Here is a 22,739-nt window from a genome sequence, read left to right as displayed (position 1 = left end):
ATGTCACAGACTGTGTTTGAAAAATGTCAGGCAGGAGCTGATTGGTTGGCTGTTTATCACTCTCCATTTTGTCACTTTTGAAGCTTAGTGCATCTGGCACTATGTCTTTTGCTGAATGCCTTTTCCAGTGCGCATGCTGAGGACCAGACCAATACGATAATACACAACACATGATATAATAAGATAAAAAGCGGAACACCGTCTCATAACACAAAATGCTGCAATTCTCGCTTCCTCCTAGTCACATTTTATGGTGAACATGTCTGACAGAGTCAGACCACCCATCACCGTGCTTATATTGTACTTCCTTTTATATGGTCTTCTGAGGAAACATGTACTCATCAGCTATCATCAACTATACATGTGTCAGCACGCCTGGTCCCGCTGAACATGAGGGGAATTTTGTTGGATTTTTTTTTCTGTTTCATTATCATATGGACAAATATTCTAGTTGTACGATATTAAGATGAGATAATAAAACAGCAAAATGTCAATAAAAACACTGGGTGAGTTAAGAAAAATAGATCATTTTAATGTCAATCATTTTCAGAACAGATCCATATTAACACCCCAACAAAAAACATAAAAAAATACATCATAATGTTAGTACATAGGAATTATTGTTGGCGCAGTAAACAAACAAACACTTAGTCAATGGAATATTTTGAATTACCGACAGCCGTTACTGACCTTATGCTTTGTGACTAATTGTGGTCCAGCCACGACATCCTTATAAGTAATGGTGTATATATAATGGTTGCAAGATATGTGATGCCCCACGCCCTGATAATGCTTGCTGCAGAGCTGCAAATATCACTGGGAAAATGGCCGTTTTCCGGTACACAATTCATCATTATCTTATTAAGCATCTTATTTTTATGTAATGCCTCATTCCAGAGTCCCTGCTGGTTTTCCATCACGTTAAGTGATAATTTGGCCGTTGCGCTCAGCAGGTCTCTTTGCAGAACATACAACATAGCGCATCAGCAGCTCAAAGTACTGTATGGCTTAATCTATTCCCTGGTTATTACATGTAGATGGAGAATACAAGGAATGCCGGTCAGCAGTGCGGAATAATACCTGGCGCTTTGCTTCATTTAATTCCTATACAAAGCTATAGTATAAAATAAACAAAATAGATTGTCCAACTGCGTCTTACAGTAACAGCCTCTATTTCCATCTCTATCCACAAGGGGGCGTCCTCTATCCCAGATCTTACTGGACCTCTAGCGTCTGTCAGGAAAGCACAGTGCGTACACAATTACATGAAAGGGCCGGGATTCCGGGAATGCACGCACTGCTAATGAGCATAAACACCCTGGCAGTGAATGTAGCTCAAATAAACCAATGGGGGGGGGGGGGGGGATTTGTGCTCAAAGTGTATAGTTACACCACCGATCTAAAACTTAGGTGTGAGGCATTTTCTTTAAATATGAGTGAACTGAACTATACTTATTTGTTTCTACCAGTCACAGAAGTACCATACACACCGCACATGCGGGAGTGGAAAAAGCGACAGAAAATGCATCTGTGCGGTAAACGCAATTTGACTGACAGGAAGTTGGCATTTTAGGGGCGGACACAGGATGTTTTTTGGGTGTGCCAGAAAAAAACGCAGGCGTGGCCAGGCATTTTTGGGGACGGTCTGTGACGTCAGCGATGACCACTTTCAGCCTGTCTTAGTCGCAGATTAGTGGAAGCCTCAGAGCCTCGATGGTTCGGGAATAACATATGGATTTGAGAGTAGAGATGTGCAGATTCTGATTTACTCTGATGTACTCTGATTTCAAAGCAGGATCTTATTGGCTGTCCCAAATCACATGACAGTTGTTGACAGTTGATAGCCAATAAGATCCTGCTTTGAAATCAGAGTAAATCAGAGCCTGCACATCTTATTTGAGTGTGGATATTGATTAGAGATCCATTTGCCATTATCACGCAGTTTTGCAAGGGGCATTTTCTCTTTCTGTCTGAGCGGTGGTTTCTTCTCGCAGTCCACTCACATTAGCGGTCAAGTCTGGCTGTATTTCATCAGACTGATATTATGCAGGGATTTTAGAAGAAGAAGTGTGAGATTGTTTCGTTATGACTTAAAGAGATTGCATCCCCTGCTGGGCATCTTATGACTATGTCTATTTATTCCCCGGAGAATTGTCATGCAACAGAAATTCCTTATCCTACGCAGCAGAGCGGGGCATTGGCCAGACTTAAATAAGGGGAATTGGGGATGGGGGGGGGGGGGTGTCTTTCGGCACCAAGCCAAGGTCACCAATACTTTACATTGCCGTTAAATGGACACAGGCGTTTTAAAAGAGGAGAGGGCTCGTCCCTGGCAGTGAATAATCTTTCACATTATGTCAGATTCTACTGAGCATGTGCAGGTCTTCATTAAAATGGTGCCTGCACCTTGTTCCCGGGAACATCTCCAGTGTGCTCGTGGAGACCATTTTCCAAGTGATTTGTGTCTGCAGTTCAGAGGCGCCACCATACGACACCTTTTTTCTTCTTTGTTTTCCAACATTTTTTATACATAGACCAAAAACCACTGGTCGGAGTCGTTCGTGAGCGACGGTGTCTCTGTAACCTGTGTCATGTGGGGGCCATTCTCAGTAAAGATGGCAGCTGCGCTGAGTCACCCTGTAAAAACCAACACCACCTCCAGTAGCCGCCATGTTTTACAGGAGCACGTTGATGTATTTACTTGTGTGTGGGTATTTTTTGTTGTTTTTTTATTTTTTATTTTACTTTGTTTAGGTATAATGTATAGCGGGCAACCAAGATAATAATAAATGCAAGCAATGCGTAGCTCCTTAAGTGTTTGAGAACTACAGGTCTCAGCATTCTGCTAAAAGCAAGAGAGCTAGAGGTGGTCACCATTCTTCCAGACCCCATTTTTCTGTGATGAAAAGTGGGTGCTAAACCGTGATCAGATGTACCTATGGAGGATGAGGGGGTGGGATTATCTCCACCCTAATTTATAGTACAGTATACAAGAAGGGTTCTTATGAAACCATAGATGACCGTACAAAGACCACTGTGGTGGCCATATTGTCTCTCTGGGTTCACTGACCGGCAGTGGTTTATTGCCTAATGTTCAGAAGATGACACTTAGCCATTGAGGCTTCCAGAAGGCCATCCATATACGGTAGACCAGGTCATTACTCCTGTTCAACTTTCGTCTCCATGGGCTTCATACTGAGTACTCTGATGGTGCGATGCTATATTCCACAAGTTCTTCATTGCAGGACAAATTACCTTTGACTCGTTTCCTCCGGCACCATATGGCAGTGCCAACAGCCGTGATTACGAGAATAATTCCAATTAATGAGATTATGGCTATCTGCATCTGTTTCGTCTTTGCTTCATCAACACTCTCCGATGGTCCGGCGTCTGTGAGGGGGAACAAGAATACATAGAGGTGTTAGTCAGAGCAGGACAGAAGCTGAGACACCACAGAACAAAACTGGTGGTATAGGGACATGTATTAACAGTTGTTTATATAGCGCCTTCATATTACAGTATATATATATATATATTGTGCTGTACCGTGCAGGCGGTCATTGCCGTTGGCGTTTGAGTCCGATGCTTTGGTGCTGAGTGGGAACTTCATCGTGGTAGGGACGTATGTTGCCATAACCACTGGGGGATTTTCATTTCTAATGTCCTGGCTCTTTGTGGAGACATCTTCCTTGGCTGTGGACCTTGTTGTGGGACCAGCAGATGTGGGGAACTTCTCATCGGAGACTTTGGTGCGGGAAGTCAGTGCAGGTGGGTTTGTCCCTGTGGGAGTCAAAAATGGTCACATGTAACTCCAGCGATATCAGTCCATTGTTCTTAAGCACATTACAGGAGCTCAGCTGTTAAAGGGACACATTTTGGTTGCTCTGTATAAACTCTTAATTCTGCTGTATGATAAATGTACACCGATGAGCTGACAGTTGTGGATAACTGATTACCATTACCAACATCTCTGGAGATGCAGACCATGGTACGCCAAGCAGACCACACACCTGCAAAGGTGCTTATATGCAAATGAGCATGGGTGTAACTGTAGTGGGTGCAAGGTGTGCCATTGCTAAACCAATTTCCCAGATTTGCCTGCTAAGTAATTGAGTGTCATCCATTGCCCAGCCTGAGTTGTGTGACTTTACATTGTGAGTGAGAGGAGCATGTAGTGGATGTTATAACGGTAAAAGGGTGCTGCTCATCATTTGAACTAGAGGTCGCTGGAATGTGGCACAATATGAAATGGAGGCACTGCATTGTGGCATTATATAAACTAGGGGCACTGCAAATGTGACATCAGTTAAACTAGGAACAATGATGGTTCAGAAATTAATAGGGCTTATGTTCTATCTATCTATCTATCTATCTATCTATCTATCTATCTATCTATCTATCACGTCTTTGTGCTGTACTGTTCAGGTGATTATTACCATTCGGGTCTGGTACATCGGGTAGTGGAGCCTGGGTCGGGGTCTGTCTGTCACCCGTCTGTCTCTGTGTGGGAATGTCTTTGTTGGGTGTGGATCTTGTGGAGGAGACAGAGGAGGTCAGGCCCGGACAGTCTTTTCTTCCTGTAGCGGAGAAATCAGATGAGTACATGTAACCCCAGCGCATGATACAGTACAATGCAAAATCAAAAGGTGCTCCCGTGAAGTATTGGCTCAGGGGCGTGAACACTTTTGCAACCAGGCTACTGTAGGGTTTAAAAGTCATTACGTTTTGTGCAGTGACTGTTGTCAATAATATGTCAATGTTGTCATGATGTCGTAATCTACACCCCAAAATAATGGAAGATTGTGAAACGTCACAGACCCTGTCCCTATACCGGAGACCCAACACACACACGCGCAGACACGAGCGCACTGTCTCATTATTATTGTTTTTGTATATACTGTTCTTTAAGCATTGTAACTTTCTCATATTAAACATAGAAACATAGAATGTGACGGCAGATAAGAACCATTTGGCCCATCTAGTCTGCCCCTTTTTTTTTACCCTTCAGGTAATCTCAACCCTTTTTAATCCTTATTTCTTTGTAAGGATATTCATATGCCTATCCCAAGCATGTTTAAATTGTTCTACTGTGTTAGCCTCTACCACCTCTGATGGGAGGCTATTCCACTTATCCACTACCCTTTCTGTGAAGTAATTCTTTCTAACATTTCCCCTGAACCTACCTCCCTCCAGTTTCAGTGCATGTCCTCGTGTTCTATTACTTCTTTTCCTTTGAAGAAAATTTCCCCCCTGTACTATGTTAAAACCCTTGATATATTTGAAGATTTCTATCAAGTCCCCCCTTTCCCTTCTCTGCTCCAAACTATACATGTTAAGATCTTTTAGTCTTTCCAGGTAAGTTTTGTGATGTAGGCCATGCACCATTTTAGTTGCCCTTTGTACACTCTCTAATGTATTTATATCCTTCTGAAGATATGGTCTCCAGAACTGGACACAGTATTCCAGATGAGGCCGTACCAATGACCTATAAAGTGGCATTATTACGTCTTTTTTTCTGCTACTGATTCCTCTCCCTATGCAACCAAGCATCTGACTAGCCTTGCTTTGTTACATTGCCTCCCTGCCTTTAAGTCCCCTGAAATAGTGACTCCTAGATCTCTTTCCTCCTCAGTAGTTTCCATTATAGTACCCTTGATACTATATTGAGCCTTTGGGTTTTTGAGTCCCAAGTGCATAATTTTGCATTTTTTAGCATTAAACTGTAGTTGCCATGCTCTTGACCAATTCTCAAGTTTACTTAAATCATCAGTCATTTGATTTACCCCTCCTGGTGTGTCTACTCTGTTGCATATCTTTGTGTCATCTGCAAAAAGGCATACTTTCCCTTCAATACCATTTGCAATGTCACTAACAAAGATATTAAAGAGCACTGGTCCAAGTACAGATCCCTGGGGTACTCCACTGGTAACATGTCCCTCCATAGAATGCACTCCATTTACGACAACTGTCTGTTTCCTATCCTGCAACCAGGTTCTTATCCATTTAATTATTTTATAATCCAATCCTACATTCATTTAATGTACTTCATTTAATGCGATTGGTCTCTGGGATTCTTATTGGATCTCCATTGTGAACGGGGTATGACTGCACCCCCCTAATGGTACCCCCTTGCTAAACAATGCTTTCTCTTATATGATTTATAACTGAAGGAACCACAGAATACAACCTCACCTTTGTCAATGCAGTCAATGACATCCTTCACTGGTTTGTCCAATGACTGATCAAGACAAACTTTTCCTCCTAGTAATTTAAATCTGAAAACAAAATAGAAGACAGCTGGTAAAGACAGGAGCCAGAGGCAAAGGAGTAATGGTTGGAGGTAGGAAATAATAAATACATTTATATTTCTCTTACTCAATGACGTTGGGGCGACAAGCGGAGTAGGTTGCCTTCGTCGCTAGATGTACAAAATAAGAATCTTTCCATGGTTTTATACTTTTACAGCATTTGAAGCCATTGGCCACCTGAGAAAGCCCTGTGAAATGATCAGAGAAAGACGGTCATGACAGAGCGTGCATCCCTGCGTAATTGTCTAATCAACGGTTTCATGTGTATACATCCGAGAATAGTAACATAAAGGAGGGAGCTAATGATAAACGGGATCTGGAACTCAGCAGAGATGTTCTAGGAAACATCAGTGACATAAGTTAAGACCATAAGGGCAAATAGAAGCATCTGATAGGGTGCAACAATATACAGTGACCAATAAAGGGAGAGATAAAAAAAAAGAAGATTGTTTTATGAAACAGATATGTGGAGAGGGTCCAATCATCTCAAAATGATGTCATTTTCTATTAATCCCGAGGTAGTGGGGTCATGTGTAGTCTGCATTTTACTCCTAGTTGTACATAACGCATGTTGCTCATTCCAGTTGTACTCTTAACACATTCTACTTGTACCACAGAGAGGGGGCGAGGATGCAGCCAGCGGGCTGTGGGTGGCGAGGAGCTGGCGGTCCGTTGGCAATAGTAGTCAGCAGTAAGCGGACAAGACATGCAATCGTACAGTGGGAGGAGCATCGTCTTGTGTGATTGCACTGCTTGTCCTCCTGTGGAAACCGCACTGCTGCCCCAGAATGCACAGTGCTGCCCCTTTAATATCTATTGGCCCATATTGGACACTGCTGCCCTAGACTGATCTCCCCCCCCCCCACAATATACAGTGTTGCCCCCTAAGTTGTGCTTCCCCTATTGAGAGAGCTGTTTTGTTTGTGATCTTTTCCTGGAAATGTACAAGCATATGTACATACTTGATACATAACGTCCATTGTGAGATAAAAATCACCATCAAATACACAGGCCAATTATCTGACATATAATGGTGAGTGTATCCTCTGTCAGATCCTGACTACAATCAGTCCTTCTGTGAGACGTTGCCCGCTATCAGGGTGATGTCTGTGCTGCTTTACACGGTACAGTTATCATCCCAGTCAGTTTCTAATTCTGCTTTCAGACCGCAAAACTGGCTTTGACCAGGTATTTTAAAACGTTTCTAAAAACAGCTCCCAGATAAAACCCCTTTCACACCGCATGTATTTAAATGGTATTTCAATGCAATTTTTGTTCCTTCACAACACTGAACCCGTTTTAACCCATAGAAAACAGTGGATGAAAAAAAACGGGTCTGAAACGGGTAGGACCCGGCTTTATTACCGTTTAGAAATACCAGTTCAATAGAACAGGTAATTTCACTCTGCACCTTTCAGTCTGCACAAATTACCGTTTTAAAACGGTAAAAAAAAAAGGCAAAATAACGGGTAAAAAGTGCGGTCTGAAATGGGCATTGGCTGATTGGATCCATAATTGCACAGTATAAGCCTCCTTTGTCATTGGCTAACCAAAGGAGCGTTATGGATTAAAAAAGATGTATATATATAGGATTACAATATTTATACTCTTGTAGAATTACTGCTACAAGTTCACAATACCCCATAATGACAACGTGAAAAAAAGATTTGGGGAGATTTTTTTTTTAAAAAAAAACAAAGAAATCTCCCTGCGGTTCCTTTGTTTATCCCGGTGTTAAGTCCAAATAATTTAGCCACGACAAAGCTTGTCCGTTTCTAACGCTGGCTGCTGGTGTGCAAAACACTTGAATTTCTCCCATAGTGGTGAGGAGTATCATTAGGGACGCCAATTGCATACAAATGTGCATGGTTATCTCTGACCCATGATACAATAGTGTGACCTTTAGAGCCAGTGGTGTACAATTTACAAAAGGCAATGACATCACAACTGTAAACAAACTACACAATATAGGTACATCCATAGGTAGAGAAGTCACATTCTCTAGTCTTTGTCCTACAATGTATATGCCTTCAGGTTCCCGCTTGTAGACCTGTATAATGTGATTAGGTAATGCATATTTGCAATATAGTTTAATATAAGAACTATTTAATATTTGCACGTTTGTGATTGTTTCTTCTGGGTTACTGGAAGCATCCTATTAAAAGAAGGGATTAAACAAGTCCTGACAGGACTAATTATGCACAATATATTTTTTATGCTCAGTTGTAAATATCCTTTAAATCTGTGATTTCTTTTTTATCATTTAGGTATAGCGATTGTGGAAAATTTATATTTTAATCAACACTTTAGTTCTAACCAATGTTTACTATTTATTGCGAGCTAATGCAATCGCAATCTTGTAAAATTAAATAATTCAAGGAGTAGCCTTCATCCAATCAATCTGACTTTAACACTGATCTCCTTACCGGAATGTACATTACCATGTAATGTATATAATCAAAGATGGAGGGATTTGTTAGGGCAGTGATACAGTTAGGAAAATAACCGCATTTCCAAGTGTAGTAAAGCCTGAAGAAGGGGCTCTAATCCGAGGAAAATCTGGACAAAAACAGTGACTTACCTAGATATTTGTAGGCCCAATAAAATAGTTTGTAAGGGTCTCTCTGTACTAGACAATGGAGACCACTATATATAACACATGTAACTGTGACAGGGAAGGTGGGCCCTCTCAGCTCTGGGCCCCATAGCAGCTGCACTCTCTGCACCTATGGTAGCTACACCCCTGTATATAACACATGTAACTGTGACAGGGAAGGTGGCCCCTCTCAGCTCTGGGCCCCATAGCAGCTGCACCCCCTGCACCTATGTTATCTACACCCCTGTATATACCACATGTAACTGTGGCAGGGAAGGTGGCCCCTCTCAGCTCTGGGCTCCATAGCAGCTGCACCCCCTGCACCTATGGTAGCTACACCCCTGTGTATAACACATGTAACTGTGACAGGGAAGGTGGCCCCTCTCAGCTCTAGGCCCCATAGCAGCTGCACTCCCTGCACCTATGGTAGCTACACCCCTGTATATAACACATGTAACTGTGACAGGGAAGGTGGCCCCTCTCAGCTCTGGGCCCCATAGCAGGGGGAGGAAGGGCTTACCTTACCCTATAGCAGCCTATGGGCTTCTTTTCTCCGACCCCCCTCTCTTGGGCTTACCTTCTTGCAGGTCCTCCTGGACCCCGGAAGGTAAGCCCTTCCACCCCCTAGCAACGCAGACGGATGTTCTTTCGACTGCAGGGGGAGGAGGAGGCGCCGGGGACAGCCTGCTTAGCAGGAGGCGGCAGGAAGGAGACGGAGACCCCCCGCACACCACAGTATAGGTATCGCGGGGGGTCTCCGTTACCACACCGCGATGCCAGCCACATATGTTAGTACATATGCACTGGCATCGCAGCGGGCGGGCGGTGAAGGGCAGTGATGTATAGTAATACATCCCACCCTAAGTGTGTTTCTGAAGCGATAGGTTTGATTAGTGAAACATCTGCACTAATCCCGCTACATCTCTTCTGTTCTCCTCTCCGCATATGCTGATAACCCCTTATCTTTTACTTATACTCAAGCACTTGAAGTTTGTGTTACTGGAATTTGAACCTAAGGCGGCTTCTTTCAGCCCTGACCTTGTTTCCTTTGACGTGTCACCCTTCCTTGCACACAACTACACACTCAGCCGGGATTCCATGCGGCTGGGAGCACTTGTGTAGGCGAGACTGAGAACACCGCACCAACTTGGGCAAAAGAAATAAAAAATATTTAGACTAATGTTAACATTTATGACAAACCAAGTAAATGATATAAAATAAACTCCACCAAATAAATGAGGATATTCACATGTATAAACAGCTTCCTCATAGTCAGGACATGAGATGTGTGCTCTCTGTATTGCGCAACAGATTGCAAGTGGTTTGGCCGTTCTGCACAACTGCTTTGCCAGATTCCTCTTGGAATCTTATTTATTATACATTCTTACATGTTTTACTTAACCCCTCTTTTTAACTATTCTCGAATTAGCGTTCTGGTAATTTGGGTATAATGGCCCCGGGGTTCTGTGTTTAGCTTTTGCACTGATCGTTATCTTGCAGCAGCAGCAATATTGACTTTACTAATTGGCATTGTTAGAGGGAGCATCTGTTTCCATTGTTTAAACTGTTTATACATTTCCTTAACCTAATAATTGCTTTCTGACCCACAAGCGGTGAGCACGCCGTATAAATGTGCCAACCTCAATTGTGTGCAGTTGTTGCTCATTTGTTTAGATAAACATTGACTGTTTGAATTTTTTTAAATTTACCATTTATTATCGATTTATTTGATTTATTACCAGTTTCTTATATAGCGCACACATATTCCGCAGCGCTGTACAGAGTATAGTTGAACATTCACATCAGTCCCTGCCCCAGTGGAGCTTACAACCTATATTCCCTACCACATGTACATGCACACACAGACATTCTAGGGTTAATTTTGTTGGAAGGAAATTGACCTACCAGTATATTTTTGGATTGCGGGAGGAAACAGGAGTACTCAGAGGAAACCCACGCAAGCACGGGGAGAATATACAAACTCCGCACAGTTAGGGCCGTGGTGGGACTAGAACCCATGACCTCATCCGTGATGCCCATTTAGTGGTAGTAGTAGACTCCGTTCTCTTGTGGGGGGTTGGTGTTACGCAGAGTGAGCTCTGTGGCGTACTGTATTTGGGTGTAGTATAGCGGGCCGACAGTCAGGATTCCGATGGTCAGTGTATCGGAATCCTGATGGCCTGTACTCTGACAGTGGGGCAAGTGCAAGGAGGCCCCCCACGGGCTCCATGTACTGACCACGCTGTGGGCTCGGTGGCTCGCTGCGCTTAACAGCTTCTATTGTCCCTCTATGGAGGTCGTGGACCCCAATGAGGGAGAATAGCCCCTGTCATTTGGGAACCCGATTGTCAGGCATTTAAACAGTCGGGATTCCGATGTAGGTATACTGACCATCAGAATCCCAACTGTCGGACTGTCAGTCGACTCGGCACCCCTATATTCTTGCACTGGTCATGTAGAGCTGGTTTAAGGAGGAGCCAGGGGCGTAACTGTAAAATTTGCTCCCCCCTGACAACAAGGTTGTGGATCCCCCCCCCCCCGGCTCCTCGCCAGCATGTGGCGTGATGACGTCACACACATAACGGAGAAGGTGAAGCAGGACAGATGAAGAGAGACCAGCAGACACTGCTGCTTCCCTTGGCTCCGACGCATCCCTTTCCCTATGCCCTCAGATTGTTAACCAAGCTCTTTGCCCGGAACGATCCCAAAACATTATGTGACTGCATCTGGGCACATTGGTTAAATATAAATGCTCTTTACAGTTCATACACACTGAGCGATTTTCTCCGGGGTGGATGGCTTTCCATAGCAGGTCGCTATAGAAAGCCGCCCATCCCGTCGCTCATCTGCTGGTAATACCAGCAGATGAGCGGCGGTCTGAGGTGATGCGGGAGTGCGCAGCAGCAGCGCTCACCGCTCACTTCCAGGCCGTACACACTTGGCGGCTTTTGAGCTGAAAGCAGCTTGAAAGGTAAAACTGCTCTCAGTGTTTATGGACCCTTAGGAATGAGTTCCAAAGTCCACAGCCGCACCTCTCTTCATTTCATCATCTCAGTTTCTTCCCGTTCTATCGGCTGTTATTTACCTTTCCTACCCCTTCTCACTAGCTTAACCCTTCCTGGTCAGACAACAATATAATCTATAACATGCGCTAGTTATGAGCGTTAGAGAGTTAATGAGTGCAATAATCAGCAGCTGTAAATGTAGAATACAACACGTCCTCAACAGACAGTTGGGAGTCCTAGAGGAACATGAGCCTACAAATGGCTGAAGTGTGTCATTAGTGGGTGTATGTCACATATAAATAAAGATAAATAAAAACAAGCAGAAACAGAATTGGTTAAAAAGTTCATAATAAACAAAAAACTGACAGCACAAACTCTCATTCGCACAGCCAAACAATGCAAAACAACAATTTCATTGAATACCCAATGGGTCCCCTAAATCGAAGCTACTGTAGGGTATCGCGATGACACCATAACTCTGCCAATAGGAGAACTGTATTTGCTGCCCTAGTTACAATGGTTTGGAATTGCGCAAAACAATCTCAATAAAGACGATTGCACCCAATAGACCAACTGCATCTGGTATATATGGATAAGCCAGCATTTCCTGACAAAATATGCAAACCACAAACCCCAAGGAAACGGCAAACCACAAGGAAATAAGATGGGACAACAGAGACTTCACTAAAATCCCAAAACCACACCACTAACTATTGATTATGAGCACATCAAGTGACCGCAGCTCGAGCCAGCCCACAGCCTCATAGTGTAAGCCACTTTGGGTTGACGTCAACCTCCATTTTGTCTTCACATCAATTTAATAACATTTATCAACACTTTACAAACATGCTATTTGAAAGAATATAATTTATTTAAAGTTATGTTTTTATAATTATCCATTGTATCAAATTATCCTATAAAGAGTGGCCCAGAAAAGGGATATTTCTGTCTTTTTTGCTTCTTTGCAAAGATTTGGAGAAATGTTTTCAGAACTGGAATTCTGGGAGCAGATAAAGACAAGAACATCTCAAATCTTGGTCAAACAATACTAGGTTATAATCTCCTCTCTGTGATACTTATGTCCCATAACTTCTCATCATCGATTAAAATGTCCAATAAAAGCCTTTGTACATAGCTGTGCAGTGTGGAATTTTTATATCAATATTTTATACCACTGTGATGGATTTAGGGCTTTAGAATCTGGAACTAAACTAACTCGGGGTTGGATAAATTGGGGGAATAATGCTGAATCGCTAACAACATCGAGTAAAACAAATTCATTTAGAAGAAGACACCTGATTGCATACTGAAACTGATCAGAGATACAAAAACATAGGTTTTAGAGAGGCTGCTCCAATGCCCAATATCATTGCAGTACCTTGACTATGACTGCGGAAATGGAAATACATGGGCATTCTGGGGAGTGTTTGGACAACAATATGAAACCATGGCAATACATTCTGCTCCTCCTATGACTGACCTACTGAAGTAGACTGTCCCAGAACAAACAGTTGCCCATGGCCAAACCACTGAGTGGCAATCCACCATTACTTAAGGCCCCCCCATACACTGGTCCAATTTGAGCCCGATTTCAACCAATTCCGATGGATTGAGCCAAGAAACTTTCCCAAATTGGATGTGTTTGAAATCCTATCTGGTTCGTTGCGCGCTCCCGCGTGCATAGGACCGGAGTCGGAGGTCGGACTTGCTGCACGGTCCGACCTCTGACTCGGACCTCCTCCTGGCAGCAGGGGACAAGGTCACATGAGATACATCGCATGCCATGCGATGTATCAAGGCAGCTGATGGACATACACTGATGTGACTTGTCGCAGCAGTGTGTGGCCACCTTTAGCCTGGGTCTAGTTGGTCAAATAACTAAATTAAATGTTATCATTGGGCTTCAATTGCAGTGATAGTTCCAAAGAAAGACAATAGCCCCTGACTTTGTGTAGACAACCGTAGTCTAGACAATTACACAGATGCTAATCTTATGCCATGAATAGATAGTAGGTAACTGAAACATGACCGTTCTTCACAGTAATTGTCATACCTGGTGATGTTTACGTAAACGCAGCAACAATTGTCAAAGGAACAATAACTCTATTATACTACGCCAACAATTGTGTCTGCTACTTGGAAGGTAGAATGCACCAGCAAACATTTCCGCAAGTTTTAACCGATAATCAGGAGGGGCGTTGGACCCTACACAGAGACATCTGGATGACACAGGGGCCCGATCCAGATCAGCTTGCGGTGGAGGGAGGAGATTCGGGTGGCGGGGGGGGGGCTTGCGCTCGGCGGGCGGTGTTAACCTACACACTAGGCTAGTAAGCAGGTCTGAATTACCCACATAGGGGGTGATTCTTGTTTGTTTGTTTGTTTGTTGCAAACTCCTTCTTTAACCCAACATCTCTGTGAGAAATGCGCAAAATATCCGCTAAAAATGCCGGCGTCGCTCACAGTTGTTATATAAATTCAAATAAAAAAATGTGGTGTATATGAGGCAAATGTTACAGGCCATTATGATGAATACAAATGTTTGCTTGACAATTTTCATACCAATTTTGACAAATTCACCCACAGGGTTAACCTTTTGCAGTCCAAATCTTTTTTTTTTTTTTTTTTTTGCAATTCTGGTTTAAATGTTTAAATGAATTATAGTTTTTAAAATTTGTTTTAACAAAAATGGTCTACATTGAATGTTGAACAATGTTAATGTTCCTATTTTAAAGTGTCTCACCATTGGTACTGCTACTAGCACTGGGGCTGTTGAGCCTGACTAGACGTTGAAAGGGTTAGCGGACAAAACCATGTGCACCGCAGGTGGGGTAGATGTAACATGTACAAAGAGAGTAACATTTGGGTGGGGTGTGTTCAAACTGAAATCTGATGAAACCGCTATCGTTTTACAGCGGAGAAACGCGTCAAGGATAACTGCAAGGCACAGACTACCCTGCCAGTTCTCTGCCCGGACTGCCTGTCATTTACTACGAGCAGCCGCTCTGAAATCTCACTACCACGATCCAGTGAAGTTGGACCTCGTACCTGCCAATTCGGAAGCCTTAATTAACGGAGCACCTGAAAACATAACTCAGGTCAGTGCGGGCTCACTCCCTGCTCAATCTCCATCGGCGGCCCGCCGTTCACGGCTGACCGCCTAGCGGGTTGTAGTTTGAGCCGCACGGAAGAAGCAACATCCTCCTGGCGACCGCAGGCTTATGAGAGAAAATCCAGCAAAACTACAGAGGTAGTATAAGCAAAAATTCTTTGAGGGTCCCTCAATATACTAATTATTGGAAAATTTCTTTGTCATTGGACATTTAGTGGCACTATATTCTCTGTCATTTTACAACAAATGAACTGACATATATTTGAAAGAACTCATTAAACGTGATGTCACTCCATAGAGCTCTGTCTCTTCACTAATTCAGGCATTTATTCGGAGTTGAGTCTGACCTATCAACGAAAAATCTTGATTATTCCCTTTTCTCATAAGGAGCTTAACTTAATATATTGTTGTTATTGTCGATATTGTTTTTATATGTACTGTATTTCTATATTTTAGTAAAATATTTTTTTATTAATCAAAAACTCCTCAGGTGTGTGGCGCTCTCTATTTTTCACTTTTATATATATACATGAATACAGATTTGTCTTATTCAAATAATTATTGTGAAATATTCTCTCCCCTCTTGAAATCTAAATGGCAGTGTAAGAATGGTTTTGTCCATTAAAGGAGTTTTTGAAAACCAACCAGAATCACCCCCCCATAGTGTATTCAGTGACATATGGGTAGAACCTAATTCAAACAATGCTAGAAATTATGCAGAATTCCATGCACTAAAACCAGATAAATGCTAAATCTGAATGTAGAATTTCCGGTACTTATGTATTATCTGGGCTCCCATGTTAAATGCACCCCATTTTTTCATACCCCTACTATCTAACTACGCATGGAGTTGATTTTATATAGTGTGGCGAGCGCAGCGAGCCACCGTGCCCGAAGCGTGGCAAGGGGACGCGGTCTCATAAGAAAAACGGGAGCCCAGATATTACATAAGTACCGAATTTCCTGATGTAGAACATGGGGTAGGAGGTGATAACACTGCACCCGTTCCCACCACGATGTAAGCTTTTGACTCCTGTCCCATTCCCACACCTCAAAAACAAGTTTTGGCATTTTTTAGTAAACAAACTGCAGTTTGTACAGTCACCTCCCCGAGCCATTGTAAGACTCCATCATAGCTGGTGTAATAAATGCACAATAACAGCGTATAATACAGTGAGTGAGCGCACAGACTAAACATAAACATTAACCATAGCAATTACAGAGAGTACAGGCTCAATCATTACCGACAAGTAGTTAAAGTCGGGCTGTTTAATAGACTGGAGTCAGAGAAGTCAAACATGCCCTTAGGTATTGTAGTTGAACTTAACTATTGATAGACTGTGTAACCGTACCTCCCAACTGTCCCGCTTCCCGCGGGAACATCATGTTGTTTGGGGGCGTTACCACGTCCCGCCCAAGGCCGGCTGTGTCCTGCGGCGAGGTGGACAGTTGGGAGTCCCCCCCTATCACCCATAAATAGACGCTGTGCACATGCACACAGCATCCATTCATGCACCCACAGTGGTGAAACCGGGGGGCGTGGCCTCGCGGGAGCATTGCAAGTATAGGCCACACCCCAACATTTTCAAGTGCACCTCCGGCACACTCCAGCGTCCCTCCTCCTCCTGCGAGTCAACAAGAATCACCCCATAATCATTGTAAGCTTGCGAGCAGGGCCCTCCTACCTCAATGTCGGTTTGTTTCTACCCAGTTTGTTTAATCACGGTTGTCTCCAATTGTAAAGCGCAACGGAATATGCTGCGCTATATAAGAAACTGTAAATAAATAATAAATAACGTTGATTTGTATTAACTCCCTATAGGTACACAAATATACTGTCCGTAATTGTTATACCACTCTAATATTCATGAATATTATTATACCTCATGTAGATTAGGATATATTTGCAAAAGGAACATGTAGAGGCAATGGATAATTAAGTTTCTATGATCATTTGGATTGTGCAAGGTATTTCGACACCTCAGGTAAAACTACACCTTACTGATCCCACCACCCACACACTAATAGCCACTTCCCAGAACGCCAGGTGACCACGTGGAGGTGGCGTCATAAAAGTTCAACACCTGCCGCATGCATTATGTTCAACAAGGATACCTCGCTCCGAGTCAGAAATATGAATGAGGCCCTTGTGCGTTCTTGGTTCTCCGCCACCATGCTAACTTTAATTATGTCAACTATATTTGATGATTCAAGAATTTGAATTTAATTGGTCGACGTCAAAATAATTGTGACCTAATTAATCATAACTGCTGCCTGTGTCTTCATATTGGATAACTATTTAGGGTTGAGATCAATGTGACAGATGTAGTACAGTTGCTAGGATCACAGATATTTCCGGTGTGTGGGCACCTTCAGAGGTAAACTGCGGCTATCAACTCAAAGGGAGTTTATTCATTCATTTATATCAGTCCCTGTCCCAGTGGAGCTTACACTCTATTACAGATGTGTGGTTCAGTTCTCCAGAAATCCAGACCCACTCGTATTTTGCAAATCTGAACCAAACCAAATCGCTAATTTGTGGTTGTGGTCGAGGCTATTCATTTATTATTTATTTATTAACAGTTTCTTATATAGCGCACACATATTCCGCAGCGCTGTACACAGAACATTTTGACCATTTACATCAGTCCCTGCCCCAGTGGAGCTTACAATCTATATTCCCTAACACATGTACACACACACACAGACATTCTAGGGTTAATTTTTGTTGGAAGCCAATTAGCCTACCAGTATATTTTTGGATTGTGGGAAGAAACAGGAGTACCCGGAGGAAACCCACGCAAGCACGGGGAGAATATACAAACCCTGCACAGTTAGGGCCATGGTGGGAATCGAACCCATGACCTCAGCGCTGTAAGGCAGTAATGCTAACCATTACACCGTCCGGTTGTGATCTTTCCACAGTTTAAATCTGAATTTTGGATTGCAATTTTTTTTTACTGTTTTTATATATACAGTATATTTTAAAATCCAAAGCCAAACCACACACAAGTGAATTAACCTACCAGTATGTTTATGGAGTGTGCTAAGAAATTAGGAAACCGACACAACCATTGGGAGAACATGCAAACTCCACATAGAGTGCTAATAGGTACTTGATTTTATGACCTTGGTGTATTGGTATTACTAACCACTACCCCACCATGCTCCCCTCAGTGATACACCATTAATCCTGCTGTGTGTGTGACTGGGATATAAGACAGTGAGTGAACGCTTAGGGGTAAATTCCACAAGAGCTATGCGCACACTATTATTGTCCGCGCACAGAACAAGGCCAAGATTTCACAGAACAAGTAAGCCAGCGTCGTTCATTTCTATGCTTAACCCTTTAGATCACAAGTTCTCAACCTTGCTCCTCAGGACCCTGCTCAGGTCACGTTTCCCCGGTCACCTGAGGATTTTTATAATGTGACAGTTGGTGATACACTGGGCAGGTTCCGGGTGACCTGGAAAACATGACCTGCGTGAGTTTGAGAACCACTTGTGTAGACTGTATCACCAACTATCTGCACTGCTACAGTACAAAGGGATGTAAAACAGACGCCTATTATGCTGGAGATAATCAGTCCCTTTCCCTTTTGAAGTTAAGTTCATAGGGGTCAATTCAGCAGGATGCAGGGGGGGGGGGTCAAATTCCCCTGCAATGGCACAGAAACTCTGGCAACGGCAGCTCAATTGCAACTGCGAACATATATCTGTAAGACCGGGGGGTGCGGCGTAGATCTACAGTATCTAGATAGACAGTCAATATAGGTCGACAGGGTAAAAAGGCCGACATGCAATCGGTCAAAATATCAACAGGGTCAAAATGTCAACATTAGGTCAAATGAGGTCGAAATGAGTTTTTCATGATTTTTTTTTGTTTGCTGTTTTAGCCGGCTGATAATTACTTCACCATTCATGTCGGCATAGAGGGACAATCTGCAGATATATCTACAGAAGGATCGGGCAGCTTGTTCTCCACACACGCTGCCCGATCCGTCTGGCTGACATCACAAATGGGCGCCCGCCCAATGAGCTGTCAATCACCGGAGGCTCGCGGCACGGCTGTGCGGGCTGTGCTGCGCAGGACGTTCAATAGAAGTATATAGTGTAAATATTAATTGCTTCAATTTATCAAAGCTTGGAGAGAGACAAAGTGGTGAGGGATAAACTAGCTCCTGTCGTTTTACAGGCTTACATATACAATTAGGGTGCGCTAGTAATATTTCCGCATTTTCTGACAGGTTAAAACAAGTCGCTGCCTCTGCCAAATTGTTCAGTCCTGGGGAACAGCGAGCGTCTGACAATGTCCCCACAGGAGATGAGGATTGCGCTAAGATTCCACTAATAACGTGACCATTATTATTATTCTCCCCCCAAAAAATAAGTCAATAAAGAATTTCAAATGAACCTTAAGACAATTAAATAAAACAGAATGTTGCATATACTGTCACCTGTGGGGATCTAGGTAAATGTGTTTCACCACAGGTGACGGCAATCATACATTACCAGGGGAGTCCAGGAACAGAGCATTCTCTCCCTGAAGGAGAGGGTCAGGTAGGCAACCCTGTATAGTACAGAGTGTATAGGGAGTGTGTGCAATATTACACAGGTACAGAGTGTATAGTTTTGTAAAGCGCAACGGAATCTGCTGCGCTATATAAGAAACTGTAAATAAATAAATAAAATAAATATAGTGAGTGTGTGTGTACAGTATGTGTGTAATATTACACAGGTACAGGGTGTATAGTTAGTGTGTGTGTACAGTATGTGTGTAATATTGCACAGGTACAGGGTGTATAGAGAGTGTGTGTGTGTGTATGTACAGTATGTGTGTGATATTGCACAGGTACACAGTGTATAGTGAGTGTGTGTGTGTGTATGTACAGTATGTGTGTCATATTGCACAGGTACAGGGTGTATAGATAGTGTGTGTATGTACAGTATGTGTGTAATATTACACAGGTACAGGGTGTATAGAGAGTGTGTGTGTATGTATGTACAGTATGTGTGTAATATTGCACAGGTAGAGGGTGTATACTAGTGAGTGTGTCACGTACCTGGCCGATGGATCAGCACCAGAATCACAGACAGTGAGAATAAGAAGCGGAGTCCTGGAAACATCCTCCCCAAAGTTGCTCTGTGATATGTACGTCCTATATCCGAGTTACATTTCTGTAACTGTCCCCGGCGACTGTTATATCCTGGGAAATCTCTGTAGTGCCAGTCTCTCTCTCTCTGTCTCTCTCTCTCTCTGTCTCTATATATATTTGCCAATCCCTTGCACTATTCTTCTCTGATCTCCTCGCCCCCGACTTGCCTCGTGTCCCACTGAGCCTGAGCTTCTACTTTCAGTCTGCGCTGGAATTTCCCATCTGATAATATGACTCAGGGAGTGACAATGTGTGATTGCTGTTGCATACCTCCCAACATGACCCACTGCTCTGTTTCTGGACTTCCCTGGTAATGTATGATTGCCATTACCTGTTTCACACAGGTTAATTGATAAGAAAGATGCTCCAATACAGGTAATGGCAATCATTAATTAAGGGAGAAGTCCCGAAGCAGAGCAATGTGTCCCTCCTGGAGAGGGTCATGTTGGGAGGTATGCATTGTGTTATACAGCACAGCTAATGGTTCAGATCAGTATGTCGGACATGCGTCCTATACCCTGAGTGCCATTTCCCGGTATTATTCTCACTGTATAAAGTAGCAGCGTCTTAGGCGCTAGAGTTGGTAGTGCTCTTATAAGTAAGTACTAGGAGATTCATCGCGCCCTACGGGCGCTCTTCACACCGTCGTAAGGGGCTGTGCCCCCTTAATTTGTGAACATTTGTATTGTGTGAAATATGGTTAGAATTGTATGTAAGATGCCTGTATTGCAACTTGAGTTATAGGTGAAATTTGTTACATAGAGAGCATATGATATGGAAGGGGGTGTGTATTGTATTGTTTTCAGAGGCGTAGCTACCGTAAGGCAGCCACCGCGGCTGCTTGGGGGAGCAAGCGCCAGCGGGGCGCCCCCGGTGCCCGGGCACTCTGGTCAGACCCCCCCTTACCCCTCCGCATGCCGCCGCCACCGCATTCAGTCCGGCACCGCAGATAGCCTCCGGGCTCCGTCTCCTGCAGTAATGAAAAATGTCACGACAAAATGGCTGCCCCCTAATAGCAGACAGTTTTTACGGATGCTAGAGGAGGCCGCCGCCTCCTCTAACATCCCTAAAAAAACTGTCTGCTGTACGGGGGCAGCCATTTTGTCGTGTCATTTTTCATTACTGCAGGAGACGGAGCCCGGAGGCTATCTGCGGTGCCGGACTGAATGCGGGGCCGGCGGCGGCATGCGGAGGGGTAAGGTAATTTTTTGGCGGGGGGGCGCCACAATATTAGTTACGCCTCTGATTGTTTTGTTTAATTAAATTAAAAAGCAGTTACAGAGTAAGATGTACATTGATAGTGTGGAGGGTACAGTGACATTTGTGGGTGTGGGGGGTGTGTGCGTGCGTGTTGTTTAGGTGTGTGTGTGCAATAGTATAGTAGGGTGTTTTTGAGTCAGCGGCTCCCCACTGGCGGAGGTCACAACACAGGAAAACAGGAGTTTGGGTAGTGATAGGGGTGTGTGGGCATAAGGGGGACTAAAGAGGAGGATGGGGGACACTGTGCAGCTACTGCCAGTGGGTGAGGGTCCAGCGTGGCAGCACAGGAGTACAGGACGGTGGCCCTGAGTCAGTGTCTCCTCCTACTGGGTGGGAGTTAGGGTGCATGAGAGCAGGAGGCTGGGCTATGAGGCATGATAGGGGTATGTGGGCAACACAGCATCAGTGACTCCCCAGTGGTGGAAGTTACGGTTCAGGAGAGCAGGAAGCTGGGTAGTGATAGGGGTGTGTGGGCATACGGGGGACTAAAGAGGAGGATGGGGGACACTGTGCAGCTTCTGCAAGTGGGTGAGGGTCCAGCGTGGCAGCACAGGAGTACAGGATGGTGCCCCTGAGTCAGTGTCTCCTCCTACTGGGTGGGAGTTAGGGTGCATGAGAGCAGGAGGCTGGGTGGTAAAGCATGATAGGGGAATGTGGGCAACACAGGGTGAGCGGGTCCCCACTGGCGGAAGTTACGGGGCAGGAGAACAGGAGGCAGGGCAGTGATAGAGGTGTGTGGGCATGAGGGGTAGTAAAGGTTTTTGGCTGGTGCTGAGTAGGGATAGGCATTGGTGTAGACACCATCGATGGTTGGCATTGATGGCGATTTTGCACCCTGCCATCGATAGTAGTAACATATTACTTGGATAACCATCGATTGTTGTAGCTATCGATGGTCATCCATTATATCTGACTGAATAGGCCGTGGGTCAATCAGAACTTGGTGGCGGGACTTCCGGGTGTGGGGGGCGGAGCTATGCTCCGTGTCCCGGCACCTTAAAAAATTTTGAAACTTGATCGTTTCTCCTTTGCCATCGATGTAGGAAAACCATCTGGTCCTCCCACATCGATGGCAAAAGTATTCAACATCGGCCATAAACCATCGATGATTTGAAATCATTGATGGTCCATGGGCATGCCTAGAACTGGAGGAGGGTGGGGGACAGTATGCAGCTCCCGGCAGTGGGTGAGCGTCTCCTCCCACTGGGAGGGAGTGAGCGTGCATGAGAGCAGGAGGCTGTATAATAGTGGTATGTGGGCAAGACATTGATAAACGTTGTGGCGCTGGTGCAGAGGACCGTG

The 22,739-nt window shown here is 44.0% G+C and overlaps 1 protein-coding gene across 1 annotated transcript; it reads right to left on the bottom strand.

The window, feature by feature from the left end:
- Positions 1-507: 507 nt before the first annotated feature.
- On the bottom strand, positions 508-20,373 carry LOC146075807 (uncharacterized). The gene is made up of 6 exons (XM_083185419.1): positions 20,085-20,373; positions 6,376-6,496; positions 6,193-6,275; positions 4,437-4,577; positions 3,547-3,780; positions 508-3,390 (listed from the first exon to the last, which is right to left on the bottom strand). The coding sequence occupies exons 1-6, from the start codon at positions 20,146-20,148 to the stop codon at positions 3,191-3,193; spliced, it is 843 nt and encodes a 280-aa protein (XP_083041545.1). The 5' UTR covers positions 20,149-20,373; the 3' UTR covers positions 508-3,190.
- Positions 20,374-22,739: the final 2,366 nt, after the last annotated feature.

This window comes from Crinia signifera, chromosome 4, assembly GCF_055691185.1.
Source record: "Crinia signifera chromosome 4, ASM5569118v1, whole genome shotgun sequence".
Lineage (NCBI taxonomy): Eukaryota > Metazoa > Chordata > Amphibia > Anura > Myobatrachidae > Crinia > Crinia signifera.
Note: the sequence above shows the minus strand (reverse complement) of the source record. Positions and strands in the feature narration are given on the sequence as shown.